The sequence below is a fragment of the Ornithorhynchus anatinus genome, chromosome 7 (genome assembly GCF_004115215.2).
Source record: "Ornithorhynchus anatinus isolate Pmale09 chromosome 7, mOrnAna1.pri.v4, whole genome shotgun sequence".
Lineage (NCBI taxonomy): Eukaryota > Metazoa > Chordata > Mammalia > Monotremata > Ornithorhynchidae > Ornithorhynchus > Ornithorhynchus anatinus.
Genome location: NC_041734.1, coordinates 66,619,628 through 66,638,050, shown reverse-complemented (window position 1 = coordinate 66,638,050; position 18,423 = coordinate 66,619,628). Strand labels below are relative to the sequence as shown.

At 47.5% G+C, this 18,423-nt stretch overlaps 1 protein-coding gene and 1 non-coding gene across 4 annotated transcripts in view; both read left to right on the top strand.

Annotated features, from left to right (window-relative positions):
- FKBP5 (FKBP prolyl isomerase 5) overlaps positions 1 to 18,423 on the top strand; it is a 102,325-nt gene that overhangs the window by 49,365 nt on the left and 34,537 nt on the right. For all 3 annotated transcript variants that reach the window (XM_039912765.1, XM_039912764.1, XM_039912766.1), the window contains 2 exons: positions 9,786 to 9,928; positions 12,506 to 12,620. In XM_039912765.1, the coding sequence (XP_039768699.1) occupies positions 9,786 to 9,928; positions 12,506 to 12,620 (258 nt within the window). The remainder of the gene's footprint in view (positions 1 to 9,785; positions 9,929 to 12,505; positions 12,621 to 18,423) is intronic.
- MIR7424 (microRNA mir-7424) lies at positions 9,839 to 9,893 on the top strand. The gene has a single exon (NR_127411.1). It is a non-coding gene; the product is annotated as a microRNA mir-7424 (primary transcript).

Below are 18,423 nucleotides of genomic sequence, written 5' to 3'. Positions count from 1 at the left end.
GACTGAGTTCAACACGATTACCTTGTATGTATCCCAGCACTTAGTACCGTGCCTAGCACATAGTAAGCGTTTAACCAATACCATAAAAAAAATACCAGGCTCAGGCGGGCCAGTGGTCTGTAGGGTGGCCATTCACCCAGTTTTATTCCAGACGGTCCAGGTTTCAGCTGGACGGTCCCTTCTTGGTTACCGAAAGGGCGTGGGGCACCTTTATGTTTACCCTGTATCTTCCCCAGCACTTAGAACAGTGCTCAGCACGTAGTAAGCACTTAAAAAATGCCGTTATTATTATTATTATTTTAAATTTGTCGACGTCCATCCTCCCTCTGCCTTGGCACCTGCCACCGAGACCCGCAGCTCGGAAGTAGGGCCCATTTTCCTGGGGCCCGGGAGGGGACCTCGGCAGCTGTGAAGCAGGGAAGGGGGCGAGGTGTCCATCCTAAGAAACATTCGTAGCTAGATGAGGTCTTCAAACTTGGGTCTAGAACCCCCTCGAGGGTGGTGCCCTTACGATGCCATTCCATTCCAGACCTGGTGCTCCCCGACCTACATGTGACCAGCTACGACCCCACCGGTCTGCTCCAAGAGGGCTTGGCTTACGGTTTGTAGAAGAGTCCAGGGAGGGCGGCCGGAACGAAGCGATGGAGAGAGGCAGGGCACGTTGCTGATGGCAGTACTGTGTGAGACAGTCTTTTCAGTAAACATTGATTCAAGATGGGTTTGTGGGGGGAGTGCTAAAAATAGAACCGAAATGCCTTCGTTTGGAGCAGTACAGTAAATATTTATTTTCCCCAAGTTGCAGAAGAAGTGACTTAAGGCCTGGAGAAATTAAGCAACTTGTCCAAGGCCACAGAGCTTACCAACAAACCCTCGAAACATTTTTCATTGTGGTTCCAGACCAAAATGTTCCTATTGTTTGAATAATTTCCTGGGTGACTTGGGACAAGCAGCAAGAGTAGTAAGTCTGAAACTTTGCATTTGAGTTTTTTGGGGTTTTTTTGTTCTTGGAAAGGGATTTAGGAATTTGTGGTTAATTAGAGATAGAAACCCTGCAGGCTGTGATGATTCTGTTGAAAAAGATTTTCTGTGTTTTGCAGAAAGTTGAGAAAAAAGAAATAGATCCAGGCTCTAACTCCAACCCCCTGATGACTCTGTGGCCTAAGTTGGTCACTTCAACCTTCTAGGCCTTAGTTTTCCTTGCTGTCAAATGAAGGTGGTCATTCTTGTACTTCGGGCTTAGCTGAGATGGCACGAGGGTAACTTTAGACAATGTAAGGGTTATTCAGCTCTTCCAAGGAGGTTGGGATGAAAATCCAAAGTAGATTTCTGTATAGTGAATACCATTCACTTGGAATGGATTAAGGCCAAGTCCTTTCTGGATTAGTGAGTTTTTCTTCTTCTTATTTTTTATTTCATTTTATTTATTTATTTTTGGAGAAATGACATTTTGTCCAAACTCATCTCCTAAGGAGATGTGGAGGGTGGGAGTGCCCCGAAGCTATGCCCTTCTTGCTGAGCCTGTCTGTCTGGCTTGGAAGACTTTTAAGCAGTGGGAGATGCAGTTTTTTCAACTCTGGGCAAGGGCAAAAGGTGCTCAGGAGGTCTGGAGAATAAAGAAGACACAGTGGTGATTCCAGAGGTGACTTTCCTGATAAAAAGAAATTCTGGAAGAAAGGTCCTGTGGAAAAATGGGATCTGACTCTAGAGTTAATATTGCGGCTTAAGGTTAAATCGCTGCAAAGGCAAGTGACATTTTGCCTTCCAGTTCGCTGACAGGTTAGGAGAAAGAAAGACTTGTCCTGCCCATAATTCAGTCAGGGAGCATGTGATATTGAGGATTTCCGTTTATTTTGGAACCAAGGTTATTCTTTTGGTAGTTACCCTCCACACTGGAAACCCTTTTTCTCAGAGCTTAATCTTCAGATTCACCCCCATGGGTGAATGACATCTTTGTCGAGTAAGAAGCCCCTATTGTATTTTCCCAAGAGTTTAGTACAGTGGTTTGCACTTGGACTTTCAGGAAGAACCACCAATTGATTGATGGAAAGAAAAGTATGCCTTCAATCACCAAAATATTCCTTGCTCTGCCTCTCTTGAGAAGGATGAGTTCTCAGACTCAGTTCTGGCATTTGAGGCAAGCTTGCAAAGCAGGAAGTCGGATGGTCAGGTTTCGAGAGAGAGATATGCCCTTGTGTGCTGGCAGGTAAGGGGGAGGGCTCTGTTCTAGTCATTCATTCATTCATTCAATAGTATTTATTGAGCGCTTACTATGTGCAGACCACTTTACTAAGCGCTTGGAACAGATAGAGACAGTCCCTGCCCTTTGACGGGCTTACAGTCTAATCGGGGGAGAAGGACAGACAAAAACAATAGCAATAAATAGAATCAAGGGGATGAGCATCTCATTAAAACAATAGCAAATAGAATCAAGGTGATGTACATCTCATTAACAAAATGAATAGGGTAATGAAAATACATACAGTTGAGCGGACGAGTCCTCTCTGCCTCCCTCCCCGAGGGATCGCATCTAGTAGCAGAATTACTAGAGTCTGTGTTCTGGATGACGTTCTGATTGTACTTCTGTACCCCAGTGCGATTGAAACCCTCATAGATTCCCTTTCCCAAAAGGGTTGGAGCCACCCCTTATCCGAAAATGTCCACCACCTGGAATGCCTCATATCATCTTGGCTGACGTGTCCTTGGCTCAGGCTATTTGTTGCCTTTTCAGAGGCTCTCTTGCTCCGTGTTTAGGCCAAACTGGGTGTGGGTCTGCCGAGGACCCACATTCAGCGATTAGAAAAATCCTAGAGTCTGGGGCCTATCTCTTAGCCTGTCCACCCTCGCCTTCAAGCAAGCAAGGATCAGTCGATCGTATTTATGGAGCGCTTATTCTGTGCCAAGCGTGGAACTAAGTGCTTGGGAGAGTATAGTATACCGGAGTTGGAAGACATGCTCCTAGCCCACAAAGAGCTTACCGTCTAGACGATGTGGACAGATAGTAATAGAAATAAGTTCTAGGTTAAGGTCATAAGTGCCATGAGGGATAAGGTTTTATTCTAGTTTTAGACACCTGTCCCTAGGGAAGGGGATTCACAACCACCCCTTTCCAGTTCTAAGCAACCTCTTGTTGTCGGAGAGTTCTTTCTTTTCTCTGACCTAAATCTCTCCCAATCTAAGATCCATTTCCTTTTGTTCCGGCCTCAGAGGAGACGGAGAACATCATTCTTTTTTTAATCAGCTTTTTCTCCTCCAGCCTCAGTTTTCATTCACCTTCCCAGAGTAGCCCTTCCCAGTTCTCGGTAAATAGAACTGCCCTTTTTGGGGGGTAGGAAATTCCCAGGTAGGTGTGGGGGTTAATAGGTGTAGCCCTGGGAATGGTCCTCCTCTGTCCTCCCCCACCCATCCCTGACCCTGTGGTAAATGCCATAAAAGCTGGACTTCATGATCAGAGGTGGGAGCACAGACGGGGAATTTATTCACTTGGGAGGATATAGCCTACCCAACTCCACTGTTCAGTCCACTGCTAAGTTCTGTTCGTTTTTCATCTCTCCTGCCTCTTCTTCCAGACAGCTGCTGTGCTTGTCCAGGCACTCGCCTTTCTGGACTTGACTTTGCATCCTCCTCCTTCCTGGTCTCCCCACCTCCAGCTTTTCCCATTTCTGATCTACACATCACTCTGTCTGAATCATCATGTTTCTGAGACTTCATTCTGAACGGGCCTTTCCTCTCCTCTCCTCTAGATTGTAAACCCTCGTGGGCAGGGAACATGCCTACCAACTCTGTTGTAGTGTACTCTCCCAAGTGCTTAGTATAGTGCTCGGCACCCCGTAAGTGCTCAAAAAGTATGACTGATGAATCAAAAAACTCCCACAGTTATCCATTCCGTCCCACATCAAGCAGAAACTCCTCACCATTGGCTTTAAGGTGCTCAGTTGGCTCTCTTTCCTCTTATCCACTCTCTTCTCCCATTGCACCTCAAATCACCCGCTCTGTCTTCTCAGGCTAATCGTTGGGCCTTGTTCTCCGCTCTCCGTCTGCCAACTTCTTTTTCTCACCCTCCCCTTTGCCTGGAACTTGCTTCCCCTTTAAATGCAATAGACTGCAGCCTTCTCGTATTTAGAGCCCTTCTGAAATCAGACTTCCCCAAGAGAAGCAGCATGGTCCAGTGGATAGCGCATGGACCCGGGCTCTAATTCTGGGTCCGTCACTTGTCTGCTGTATGACTCTGGGCAAATCTCCTAACTTCTCTGTGCCTCAGTTCCCTCATCTGTAAAACGAGGATTAAGACTGAGCTCCATGTGGGTCATGGACTGTGGATTAGCTTGTATGTACTGTAGTGCTTAGAACAGTGCCTGGAACATAGTAAGTGCTTAACAAATACCATTAAATCAAAACAAAAAAACCTTCCTGATGAATTTTTAATTTTCTCATTTATATCCCCCAGCAGCCACTTCAGCAGTTCTGACCCACATAAGTACTTACTACCTCTCATACCGCAGATATCCATTCTTGCATTCTCAATTACTTAAGCCCAAACTCATATTCCTATCCCCTTTTCCTTCTTCCTCCATTCTATATTTTATTTATCACTGTCCGCCTTCAATGCTAGATTTGTAAGTTTCTTGAGGGCAGGGATCCTGTCCACATTTTCTTTCATATCCTCCCAGGCATTTAGTCCAGGTTCGATTCACAGCAGGCTCTCAATCTCAATCCATTAATGATTGATTTTTTTAAATGGAATTTGGTAAGCGCTTACTATGTGCCAAGCCCTCTCCTAAGCTCTGGGCTAGATACAAGGTAATCAGGTTGTCCCACGTGGGGCTCACAGGCTTCATCCCCATTTTACAGATGAGGTAAATGAGACCCAGAGAAATGAAATGACTTCCTCAAGGTCAAACAGCAGACAAGTGGAGGAGCCGGGATTAGAACCCAGGTCTTCTGACTCCTAGGCCTGCGCTCTTTCCAGCAGGCCACGCTGATTCTGGTGAGAGCAGCGGGAGCTGGGGTATGTTGTGATTGAGCCCTGTTTTGGTGATGGGGAACGGAGGATTGAGTGGCTCAGGAGTAGGTCCAAGATGGAGGGAAGTTTGTGCAGGTCCCCTAGGACACAACGGCCCAGGGGAGCAAAGGGCAGCGGGTGAGATCACGTGTGATGGGGATGAGGTCGTCAGGTGATGGGAATGGTTGGGTGGTTGGTCTGGGTCGGGTAGGAGAGAGCAGAACTATTGTGAGAAATAGGCTGGGTGATGGTAGCCATAAGAGAAATAATTTAGGACATAAATGGTTGAAGGAGGGGGAATACCTTTGCACAATACACTGGCACTAAGCGTTTGGGAGAGTATAATGGCATTCGTTAAATACCTATTTGTCAGACACCGTAGTAACCGCTGGGATAGATAGAAGATAGCCAGATTGGACACAGTCCCTGTCGCACATGGGGCTCACAATCGAAGTAAAGGGAGTTGGCTTCAATCCTCATTTTACAGATGAGGAAACTGAGGCCCAGAGAAGGTAAGTGAATTGCCCAGGGTCACACAACAGACAGGTGTCGGCGCCGAGTTTAGAACCCAGGTCCTCTGAATCGCAGGCCCGTGCACTTTCCACTAGGCCCAACTGCTTCACTATAACAGATAAGCGAGACACTCTGCCTGCTCACGAGGAGTTTCCACTCCAAAGGGGAGGCAGTGTGATGTTCCCTGAAGAATTATAACATGAGTAAACAGAAGAGTCATAGAGATAGCCCTTTTGTTTTGGTTAGTTTATGCCACACACATTTTCTCTTTCTTGGGAATAAATAAATCAGAAACAACACAGCCTAATGGAAACAGCACGGGTCTATTAGTCCGAGAACCTGTGTTCTAATCCCACCTCCACCACTTGCCTGCCTTGTGACTGTGGGCATATCACTTCATTTCTCTGTGCCTCAATTTCCTCAACAATAAAATGAGAATTCAAAACTTAGGCTGTGAACCCCTTGTGGAGCAAGGACTGCGTCCGACCCGATTACCTTTATCTACCCCAGCGCTTAGAGCAGTGCTTGACACACAGCAGGGTTTAACAAATAAGATAAAAAAAAAAAGGCAGACTAATGATGACAGACTAATGATGATGGACTCTCTCATCTGGAATGATGGAGGAGCTTCAGTCTTGAGATTTCTGGACTGAAAGCCTGCAGAGCGGAATGGATTCCTAGCCCCAGTGGTTTGCCCAGCATCGTTCATACTCAGCGTGACCTAGTGGATTGAGAACGGGCCTGGAAGTGAGGAGTACCTGGGTTCTAATCCCAGCTCCGCCACTTGTCTGCTCTGTGACCCTGGGCAAGACATTTTACCTCAGTTCCCTCATTTGTAACATGGGGATTAAGACTGTGAGCCCCACGTGGGACAGGGACTGCGTCCAACCTGATTATCTACCCCAGCTCTTAGAACAGTGACCGGCCCATAGTAATCGCTTAACAAATATCACAATTATTATTATTATTATTATTCCTATTTTTTTCTTAGTACAACATCCCTCTTCATATCAGAAAGGTAATTGCTGTCCCCAACTTCAAAACCTTATTGAAGGCACGTCTCCTCCAAGAAGCTTTCTCTGACTAAGCCCTCCTCTCCTCTCTCCCACTCCCTTTTTCACTGCTCTTACTTGCTCCTTCGTTCATTCTCCCAACCCCACAGCATATATGTATATATCTGTGTATATCTGTATATATCTGTAATTCATTAATTTATTTATGTATTTATATTAATGTCTGTTGCCCCCTCTAGACTGTGAGCTCATTGTGGGCAGGGATGTGATGTTACATTGTATTCTCCCAAGCGCTTAGTACAGTGCTTTGCACATAGTAAGCGCTCAATAAATACATTTGAATGAATGAATACCTTGAGTGCCGTCAGCACGTAATAAATGCGAGTATTTATCAAGTTTAGGCAACTCCTGATAATTTGCTGGTGGGTTACCATGAAGTAAAGGATCTGAAGCAGGGTTTGAAGCACCCTCCTGTTATTAGGCTTCCTTCCTTCCTTAGTCTCAACTTTGCCCTCAGTGTGGCCCTTTTATGGAAACCCAGTTCCTACCTATGGCCAGGCTAGGAATAATCAGACTAGGAGAAACCAGCAGGCTATAATAATAATAATTAATAATTATGGTATTTGTTATGCGCTTACTATGCCCCAAGGACTGTTCTAAGCACTGGGGTGGATATAAGGTAATCAGGGTGGACACAGTCCCTGTCCCACATGGGGCTCACAGTCTAAATCTCCGTTATTCAGATGAGGTGACTAAGGCACAGAGAAATGAAGCGTCTTCCCCAAGGTCACACAGCACACAGGTGGCAGAGCTGGGATTAGAATCCGTGTCCTCTGACTCCCCGTGCAGGAACAAGAGAGGCAAAGGAGAGAGTGGAAGAAGAGGAGAGGCGGGCTTAGTCAGGGAAGGCTTCTTGGAGGAGACGTGCCTTTAATAAGTCATGCTGCTTCTCCTTGTCTCTGGCCTCGTCTCTGAAGCCAAGCCCATTGGTCCCACTTAGGATGGAGTTTCTCTCTGCTAGTGGCTAGTAAGATGTGGGCGAGGGGTTGACGGCGAGATGGATGAGATTGAGGCACAGTAGCGCTTAGTACAGTGCTCTGCACATAGTAAGCGCTCAATAAATACTATTGAATGAATGAATGAATGAGGAACAAAGTGTGGGCTGGGTTGGAGTAGGAGAGTAGCAAAGTGAGGAAGGAGGGGGCAAGATGTTTAAATGCTTTAAAGCCAAAGGTGAGGAGTTTTTGTTTGATGGGCAGCCACTGAAGTTTCTTGAGGAGTGGGGAAACAGGTATGACCATTTCTGAAGGAAAGTGATTCGGGCAGCAGAATGGATTTTCCCCCTTTCCCTCTGCTCCTCCCCATCTCCCTTCCCCTCCGCACTGTACTCATCTGCTCAACTGTATGTATTTTCATTACCCTATTTATTTTGTTAACGAGCTGTACATCACCTTGATTCTCTTTATTTGCTATTGTTTTAATGAGATGTTCATCCCCTTGATTCTACTTATTGCTGTTGTTCTTGTCTGTCTCCCCCGATTAGACTGTAAGCCCGTCAAAGGGCAGGGACTGTCTCTCTCTGTTACCGATTTGTACATTCCAAGCGCTTAGTACAGTGCTCTGCACATAGTAAGCTCTCAATAAATACTATCGAATGAATGAATGAATGAATGTGGGCTGGAGTAGGAAGAGACAGGAGGCAGGGAAGTCAGCAAGGAAGCCGATCCAATAATCAAGGCAGGATAGGATCAGTTTTTGCGTTAATGTGATGGCAGAGGAAGGGGCGGATTTTGGCGATATCGTAAAGGCGGAACTGACATGATTTAATGATGGCTTCAGTACGTGGGTGGAACGAGAGAGAGGAGTCAAGGATAATGCCAAGGTTACGGGCTTGTGAGACCGGAAGGATAGTGGTGCCGTGATTGCTGGGGAAGAGATCCCGTGCTGAGGAGCAGCGTGGCCTAGTGGCTAGAGCACAGGCCTGAGAGTCAGGAGGATCTGGGTTCTAAAACCAGTTCCGCCACCTGCCTGCCGTATAATTTGGGCAAGTCACTTCTCTCCTCTGGGCTTCAGTTACCTCATCTGTAAAATGGGGATTACTACTGTCAGCCCCAAGTGGGATAGGGGTCTGATTAGCTTCTATCTACCCCAGCGCCTAGTACAGTGTCTGGAACATAGTAAGCACTAAACAAATACCTTTTTTTTTAAAAAAAAAAATAGGTGGACATTGATTGAGGCCCAATCTCTGGCCCGCAATGGGCTGATGGAGCCAAAGTAGGAGGGAGAGAGAGAATGGGGAGTACAGACACCTAGGATAAAAAAGAAAAGTAGAAAACAAATTCAGAGAAATCAGGGACAACAACTAAAAATAATGATTCCTAATAGTCCCCTTAGGGACAGCTCTCAGTCTTGTCTCTTCAGGTCCCCATAGCCCCAGGCAGGCCCAAACTGCCACAAACTTCCCAGCATTCCAGAAGTTGGGAAGGAAGCGGTAGCTTGTGTCTGTACCAACTCTGTTCCAAGGAGAGTTCTCTCTTCCCAGCACTCAGTACAGTGCTCTGCACACAGTAAGTGCTTAGTACCATTGATTGATTGATTGACGGGGGCTTGGCTGAAGCTCCTGCAGGAGGGTGAAGACTCCAGGGGCCCCAGGAGTCGGGTTACCCTGGACTGGCAGGCGGTGGACTCCCCCTGCCCTGTGAGGAACAGGGCTGGGCTTCCACGGTGGGGGGCGGGGGGGCGGGGAGGGATCTGGTCCCCGTCCCCTCCCCCAGGAGACCCCAGACCTCTTGCAAGGGGAGCTGGAGATGGAAGTTGGGCAGGGCTGGAACCATAGAGCCGTGGCCAAAGAACAGTCTCCGGGATCAAGGGCCAGAAAAAGAGAGGTGGTCTTGGCTGTGTCATGTTGACCCCGGGCCAGCCAGCCCCTCCCACTTGTTGCTGTTTTAACTACTCGAGGTGGATGTAGACATTCCCAGTGTTGTGGGTGTCTGGGGACTTTCTGTACTTTCCTTTTTTCATCCTGTCCAAGCCGGGAACGTTCCGGACAAACCAGCTAACCCGCACCTGCACCCGTTCCCTCCTCCCTCCTCCCCGCCCCCACCGCGAGGCAATTCTGAACTCGAGCGAACGGCCTTCCCTGGGCACGGAGTGGGAATCTCATGGTCTCGGCTCCTCGCGCCGCTCTCGGGGTCCAGGGTGTGAAAACCCGGGGGGGTTCCCAGAAATCGAGGCCCTCAACCCCCTTTCCTTTCTCTCAGGCCAGGTCATCAAGGCCTGGGACATTGGCGTGGCCACCATGAAGAAGGGAGAGATCTGCCAGTTACTCTGTAAGCCCGAGTATGCCTACGGGGCAGCTGGCAGCATCCCCAAGATCCCATCCAACGCGACTCTCTTCTTTGAGGCAAGTGAGCCCCGTGCGGTCGGTTTCCCTTTCAGCCCCCAGGCGGAGCACCCACACCTATTTTTTTTTTTGAGGGGGTGGGGAGAGGATTTCTTTAGCACTTACTATGTGCCAGGAACTGTACTAAGCACTGGGATAGGTGCCAGTTAATCAGGTTGGAATCAGTCCCTGTCCCACATGGGGCTCACAGTCTTAATCCCCATTTTACAGATGAGAGAACAGTGGCCCAGAAAATAATAATAATAATAATGATAATGGTAGTTGTTAAGTGCTTACCATGTGCCATGCGCTGTTCTAAGCACTGAGGTGGATACCAGTTAATCAGGTTAGGCCCAGCCCCTGTCCCAAATGGGGCTCACAGTCTTGATCCCCATTTTATAGGTGAGGTAACTGAGGCACAGAGAGATGAAGTGACTTGCACAAAGTCACACAGCAGACAAGTTGCCAAGTCAGGATTAGAACCCAGGTCCTTGTGCCTCCCAGGGGCTCTATCCATTAGGCCACCCGTTTGGAAACAGCAGGAAGGGGAGAGGACCCGAGCTCGCCCTGAGGAGATCCAATCTAACTGGATTGTTTTTGAAACGGAGGATCTCGAATTGTTTCCCACTGACTCCCGGGACCAGCGGTTCCTGAGAAACAGGGTCCCGGCCTAGAAAGGCCGGACCCCAACAAAGCGGAGAGGCAGAGCACGCAGGCCTTGAAACTAAAGTGCTGCTCTGCAGGAAGGTTCTGGATCAAGTGACCCAGGAGATAAAGTAGAAATGAGTGTTTTTACCATCCGTGGGTGGGCGGTAGTTTCTGATTCATCAGAGCCAACTCATACCGTGTTTTCACAGGATAAAAATCCTTTAGTGCCGGAGCCTTAACCCCTTCAGGGAAAATTGGCAGGGAGCAGTGGCTTTCAGCCCAAGTGTGCATACTCCCTTGGCAAAACTGCTATGGAATGGAGGAAAGTATAATGCCAACCTCCAGTGGCAAGCGGCGTGGGAAGCGGCATGACCTAGTGGAAAGAGCATGGCCTGGGAGTCAGAGGGCCTGAGTTCCAATTCTGCCTCTGCCCATTGCATGCCGGGTGACCATGGGCAAGTCACTTCACTTCTCTGTACTTCGCTTTCCCCAACTGGAAAATAGGGGTTAAATCCTACTTCCTCCTCTTTAGACTGTGAGCCCCATGTGGGACAGGGACTGTGTCCCCCTCATAAACTTGTATTTATCCTAGTGCTTTGAACAGTGTGCTTGGCACTTAGTAAGCACTTAACAAATACCCTAAACAAAAGTGGGGAAATAACCCCTTAATATCAAATGCTGTGAAGCCTTGGAGAGCCAGGGGCACGCTCAAATGGAAAGAGCATGAGACTGGTAACCAGGAGACTTGGGTTCTAGTTCCAGTTCTGCACTGGCTTGCCGTATGACCTTGGACCAGTCACTTTACCTCTCTTTTCCTCATTTTCCTCACCTATAAAATGGGTCTAAGACTCCGGCTCGCCCTACTTCTTAGACTGTGAGCCCCATATGGGACGGGGGCTGTGTCCCAACTACATGTATTGTATCTTCCCTAGCACTTAACACAGTGCTTGGCACATAATAAGTGTTTAACAAATGCTATCATGATTATTGCTATTATATTATTGTTATTATTATTATTATTATTAGAAGAAGAAGTAGGGAGAGGAGGTATTTTATCCCTATTTTACCAAAGAGGAAACCAAGGCCCAGAGGGGTGAAGGGGTTTTCCCAAGGTCACCCAGCAGATAGATAGAAAGCCAGGACTAGAAATCAAGTCTCCTGATGCCTAGTTCTGTGTGCAGTCAGTAGTACTTATTGAGCGCTTGCTCCTTGCAGAGCACTGTGTTGAGCGCTTGGGAGCGCACAGTGGAGTTAGTCGAAACGATCCCCGCCCGCAAAGAAGTTAAAGTCGAGCGGGGGAGGCCGGCCCTAAAATAAATTACAGGTTGGGGGAAGCAATAAAATACCAAGATATGAATTCTTCCCCCTAGATCACTCCACCCATCTCCTGACAGTTCTGTCCTGAGATGTGGTAATAATAATAATGATAATAATTGTGGTATTTAAGCGCTTACTATGTGCCAAGCACTGTTCTAAGCACTGGGGTAGATACAAGGTAATTAGGTTGGACACAGTTCCTGTTCCACATGGGGCTTGCAATCTTAATCCCCATTCTACAGATGAAGTGACTGAGACACTTAGAACTTAAGTGACTTGTCCAAGGTCACACAGCAGCACATGTGGAAAGCCAGGGTTAGAGCCCACATCCTCTGACTCCCAGGCCCGTGCTCTTTCCACGAGGTAGCATGCCTGGACTATTGCCCGCTGGGCCGTTTTCGTAAGGCTTCCTGCCGCCTCGGCGTTGGAGCTCAGCAGAGCCAGGGCCGGCGATTCTCACTGCGTCGCCCCTTCTGAGTCCAAACGGGCACAACGTGCTCAGACAGAGAAAAGGCACAGGGGACGGATGTTAAGATGCCCGGTATCTGGAGACTTGGGCTGACCTGCCTTCAACCCAGGTGAGTAGTCACTCCGTTCGGCCCTTTCTCAGGTCATCTTCTGTATCCTTTCCAGATCGAGCTCCTCGATTTCAAAGGAGAGGATCTGTTTGAAGATGGAGGCATCATCCGGAGGATCAAGCAAAAGGGGGAAGGATACTCAAACCCGAATGAAGGCGCGACAGTAGAAAGTGAGTGCGTGGACTTCCAGACTCTTGTCGTTGTCCTGATCTCCCGGGCCTTCCTCAGGAGGAGGCTTCGGGACGGGGAGGAGTGGATAAATTCTTCATCGGTGGTGGCGGGGTGGGATAGAAGAGGGCAGAGTGAGGGAGCACATCCCTGAAGCTATTTCTGCTGGGGTTCAGCCCCGGATGCTGCTCAGCAGGACGAGAAAGGGGGAGAAGAAGTCCCCCTTACACCCTGTAGACAAAGAGTCCCTAAAAACCAGGAGATAAGCTGCTGCTAGTGCTCCAAGCAGGAGCTTTTCTCTGCTCTCTTCCCTTTTGCTGAGGAGATTGTCTCTAAACTGTAAGCTCCCTGTGGGCAGGAAATGTGTCTACCAACTCTATTGTATTGTGCTCTCCCAAGCTCTTAGTAGTCAATCAGTTGTATTTATTGATCACTTAAGTGGGAGAGTGCACTATAACAGAGTTGGTAGACATATTCCCTGCCCACAAGAACTTAGGATCTAGAAAGGGAGACAGACATTAATATAAATAAATTACGGATATGGACGCGAGTGCTCTGGACCTGGGGGTGGGAGGAAAAAAAGGTGCAAAAGGGAAGGAGTAAGGAAAATGAGGGCTTAGTCGGGGATGGCCTCTTCGAAGAGATGTGATTTTAATAAGATTCTGAAGGTGGGGAGAGTGATCGTGTGTCAAATATGAAGAGAGAGGATGTTCCAGACCAGAGAATGGACGTTGGTTTGAGATCAGCGCCAAGATAGTTGATGATGATGATGATAATAAAAGTGTCATTTGTGAAGCACTTACTATGTGCCTGGCACTGAGGTAAGCTCTGGGATGGAGATAGCAAATTGGGTTGTACACAGTCCTTGTTCCACATGAGGCTCACAGTCTTAATCCCCATTTCACAGCTGACTTGCCCAAGTTCACACAGCAGACAAGTAGCAAGGCCCTCTGACTCCCTGACTCGTGCTGTAGCCAGTAGGCTACTATCTACTAGGTTGGCCTTAGAAGAGCAAAGTGTGCAGGCTGGGTTGTGCTAGGAAAGCAGCGGGGAGGGTAAGTGCTTTAAAGAGTGCTTTCAGTAGAGTGCTCTGCACACATTAAGAACTTAATAAATGCTACTGATGATTGATGATGATAATGATTATCGGTCGTTGCACAGTCAAATCAGAAGGACTGCCAAAGGAAGGAGGGATCTAAGAGGAAGCTTGGGTGGATGAGAATGAAGCAGGAAGGAAAAGGGTCCCAGAGAGTTTGGATGGTTAGGAAACGGTGCCTAAGGTAGAAATTCAACCCCTGGGAGGGGAGGCTTTTTGATTTCCCAGAAAGGAGAATGAAGGAGGTGGAGGCTGATGGAGGAAGGGCAGCGGTAGGGTGAGCTTTGTACCCAAGGGCAGGGCAGATGGGCTATGGGAAACATAAAGAAAACGACTGAAGGGAGAGGTGCTCGGGACAGTAGTCAAGAAAAGAGGCCGAATCAATCAATTGTATTTGAGTGCTTACTGTGTACAGGGCACTGTTTTAGGAGCTGGGGACAGCACAATATAACAGAGTTGGTAGTTATTTTCCCTGCCTGCAAAGTGCTTACAGTCTAGAGGGGGAGACAGACATGAAAAGAAATGGCGGATGTGTACATAAGTGCTATGTAGCTGAGAGTGGGGTAAATAAAGATACAAAAGTGACACTGAAGGGAGAAGGGAATAGGGGAAATGAGGGCTTCGTTGGGGAAGGCCTCTTGGAAGAGATGGGATTTTAATAAGGCTTGAAGGTGGGGAGAGTGGTGGTATCTTGGATATGAAGGGGGAAGGAGTTCCAGGCCAAAGGCAGGATATAGGCGACGGGTCATTTGGGAGATAGATGAGATGGCAATCAAGGAATGAAGTGAAGGTGCTGGGAGATAGTAGGCAGAAGCCCATATGAACTCCAGAGAAGCAAGCGAGATTTCCTGATGTTTGTGCCACAGTTTATAGCATTTTGGGCACAGGAACTAGAAAAATCAATTTTTTCTTAAATCAAGACTCTCCAGGAAATTTCCAAAGCTGAAACGATTGAGCTTCTTTTTCTCAAAGCTTGAATTTTAGAAGTTGTTTCAGGAGCTGCAGGGTGAGATGTGTGTCAAAACGGAAGCAAGACTTGATTGCGAAGAACCAGCCGTCTGATATTTCATGGTTCAGGTCTTACGTTACGTTACATTAGTAATGTACACTTCTCTTACATTAGTATTCATTTTAGTCATAGACTCTGAGGGTCGGAAAGGCTCTCCAGTGATCTCTGACCCCGTAGCCATCCCCGCTTCCCAGGAGGTTGGTTTTTAAACCACCTCAGAAAGGAAGTGGTGGATACCATTCCTTGAGCTTTCCAAAGTGGGAAATTCTGTGGCTTCTCCTAGTACTGGTCCCAGTCATTCTTCCGCAATCCCTTCCGCTCCAGTTGAGACTCAGTGGGCCCCTTTATCCCGGTCCCAGGGACTGTGAGGAATTGCCCACAACCACCATCTGTTGAAGTTTCATACAAGCGTCCTATGATGAAGCACTGTAATTGAGTCTCCTCTCAGCCTTCATAATAATTCCTCCCCTGGAACTGTGAGCCCCATATTGCGCAGGGACTGTGTCCGAACTGGTTATCTTGGATAATAATGTTGGTATTTGTTAAGCGCTTACTATGTGCAGAGCACTGTTCTAAGCGCTGGGGTAGACACAGGGGAATCAAGTTGTCCCACGTGGGGCTCACAGTCTTCATCCCCATTTTACAGATGAGGGAACTGAGGCACAGAGAAGTTAAGTGACTTGCCCACAGTCACACAGCTGACAAGTGGCAGATCTGGGTTTCGAACCCATGACCTCTGATTCCAAAGCCCGGGCTCTTTCCACTGAGCCACGCTGCTTCTCACTACCCCAGTGCTTAGAATAGTGCTCGGTGTATAGTAAGTGCTTAACAAGTACCATTATTATTATTATTTGTTTAATAGTAGTAATACTGGCATTTTTGAAGTGCTCACTGTGTCCCGAAGATTGTGTCGAGCACTGGGGTAGACTCAAGAGGATTGGGTTGGACACAGTCCCTTTCCCATACAGGTTTCACAGTCTAAAAGGGAAGGAGACTAGGCCTTCTCTTTCTTTCTCTCTCTCTTTCTTTCTTCCCACCGCCCCCTAATTCCAGGCTAAATATAACCTCAATTCCTGTAGCCTTTCTTCACAGGACCTGTTTCCGAACTCTTTAATCATTTTCCTTGCTCTCCACTGGACCCCTTCCAAGCTCCCTGTCATTCTGAGGTTGTGGAGAGAAACTGAAATGCTATTCTTTACTACAGGCCTGAGGTGAGGTGACTTATCCCTTCCTGTTTATTCATCCCTGGTCTGGTTGCCCATTTCCTTGAGCAGCTGTATATTGTCGGAAAGATTGGAAAGAAAGAGTAGCAAAGAGCAGGGACTCAACCCTCTTTGCCCCACAGATCTTTCTCGGTCAGGCAGTCTCATTCAAAGCCTGTCCTCTCCCAGACAGTATATGTGTCATCTGAGTTTCTTCCTTAACCTAATTACCCTGCCTAGAAACCATCCCCCCACTATCATTTTTCTGAGCGTTGACGTCATTCGGAGTCCCACCCGTAAAACTGGGCCCCACCTGCGAGCATCCTCTCGCCTCGTTCACCGCTTGGTTTTAATTGGAGCCCAAGCAGATGCGGCTTCCGATTCCTGAATGAAAATATGAACCAGGACGAGCCCCCACTGCACAGCTCTTGGGCCGTAGACTCCTCATCCAAGTTGGATTCCCCAGTTCATTGATGAGCTGTGACTCTGAGAATTCAAAGCCTATGAGGACTACAGTAAAGCTAGGCTGTTTCTGTCATTGAATCCATCTGATTCCACAAAGACTCAGATCCCATTCTAGATTTCTTCCATATGTCCTCCAAGTGCCCATTAAGTGCAATGTTCTGAATAATAATAGTAATTAAAAATAATAATTGTGGTTTTTGTTAGGCACTTATTAGAGTAGATACAGAATAATCAGGTCGGGTGTAGTCCTTGTCCCACATAGGGCTCGCCGTCTAAGTAGGAAGGAGGACACGTATTGAATCCTCATTTTTTGCATGAGGAAACTGAGGCACAGAGAAGCGAAGTAACTTGCTCAAGGTCGCACAGCCGGTAAGTAGCAGAGCTGAGATTAGAACCCAGGTCCTCTCGACTCCCAGGCTCGTGCTCTTTCTACTAGCCCAAGCTGCTTATCGAACACAGTATATTGCGACTGATAAAATATTTACAGGTCTGCCACTCTTATATAAATAGATTAGCGGGCAGCCCGAGCAAAATTCCAGATGGATCCCCATTTGGCATTGATAACAGCTGAACACAAGATGAGGTTGCTGGGATGCATCAAGGATTGCTGAAGATGACACCGTAACTGTCGATCTTAAGCTGGATCTTCAGGCTCTCTCTTGCTCTTACAAGCTGCTCTCTCTCGTCCCTGACACATACTTCTAGCCTCCTTTGACCTCTGCCCTCTAGCTAAGACAGGCCTCCATTTTCCCTTGTACTAACCCCAGGGATTAATAATAATAATAATAATAATTATTATGGTATTTGTTAAGCGCTTACTATGTGCAGAGCACTGTTCTAAGCGCTGGGGTAGGTACAGGGTAATCAGATTGTCCCATATGGGGCTCACATTTTTTTTTTTTAATCCCCATTTTTACAGATGAGGTAACTGAGGCACAGAGAAGTTAAGTGACTTGCCCAAGGTCACACAGCAGACAAGTGGCAGAGCCGGGATTAGAACCCACGTCCTCTGACTCCCAGGCCCGTGCTCTTTCCGCTAAGCCACGGATTAGTTTAGCATCAACAGTACCGGGGGTGGAGAACTGCGGGGCAGATTTAATACCTTTCCCAACCGAACCCTAGAGAAATTGAATCATTAATTGATCGATCGATTGAAATGTGTCTGGAGAAATACGGGTTCTGCCCTCGAAGAGGACCGTAACCCTTCATCTCGTTAAGTGCTTTACTATACGCCAAGCACTGACAGTTGCAACATAATCGGATCGGACGCAGTCCCTTTCCCACATGGGGCTCACAGTCTTAATAGAAGGGGGATACGGGAATTGAACACCTATCGAATGCAGTGTCGCTATACTTCATGCATGGGAGGCATAACAGAAGCACAGGACATGTTTCCTTTCCACAAAGAGCTCAGATTCTCTCAGGTGAGGCAGGCATAAAAATATCCTATGTACATATTTACACGAGCCACAAATAAGGCCGAGGGTGGCCACAAATAAGTAAATAAATCCATAAAAGTGCAAGAGGAGTTGAAGCGTTAAGACTCGGGGTAGCGATAATTAGTTGGGGCAGGCTTGTTGGAAGAGGTGACATTTTGGGGGAACTTTGAAGGTGGGGAAGGCTGAGTTTTGGTGGCTACAAAGGGGGAAGGGAGCTCCAGGCCCTGGGCATAGTAGGAGCAAGGGATCGGAGGAGGGCAAGATAAAGATGGGGTGAGGCCATGAGGTGGGCCTGAGAGGAGCAAGGTGGTCAGGGAAGGACTCTAAGCGCTCAATAAATACGATTGAATGAGTGAATGAATGAGAAGGCAGGTGAGGAGCGTTGATGATAAAGGCTGGCAGACTTAAAGACAATAGTGGTATTATTATTATGGTATTTAAGTGCTTACTGTGTGTCAAGCACTCTTCTAAGCGCTGGAATAGACACAATTTAGTCAGGTAGCCCTCATTTTCTGTCCCACTTGGGGCTCACAGTCTAAGTAGGAGGGTAAGCAGGTGTGGGATTCCCATTTTACAGATGTGGAAACTGAGGCA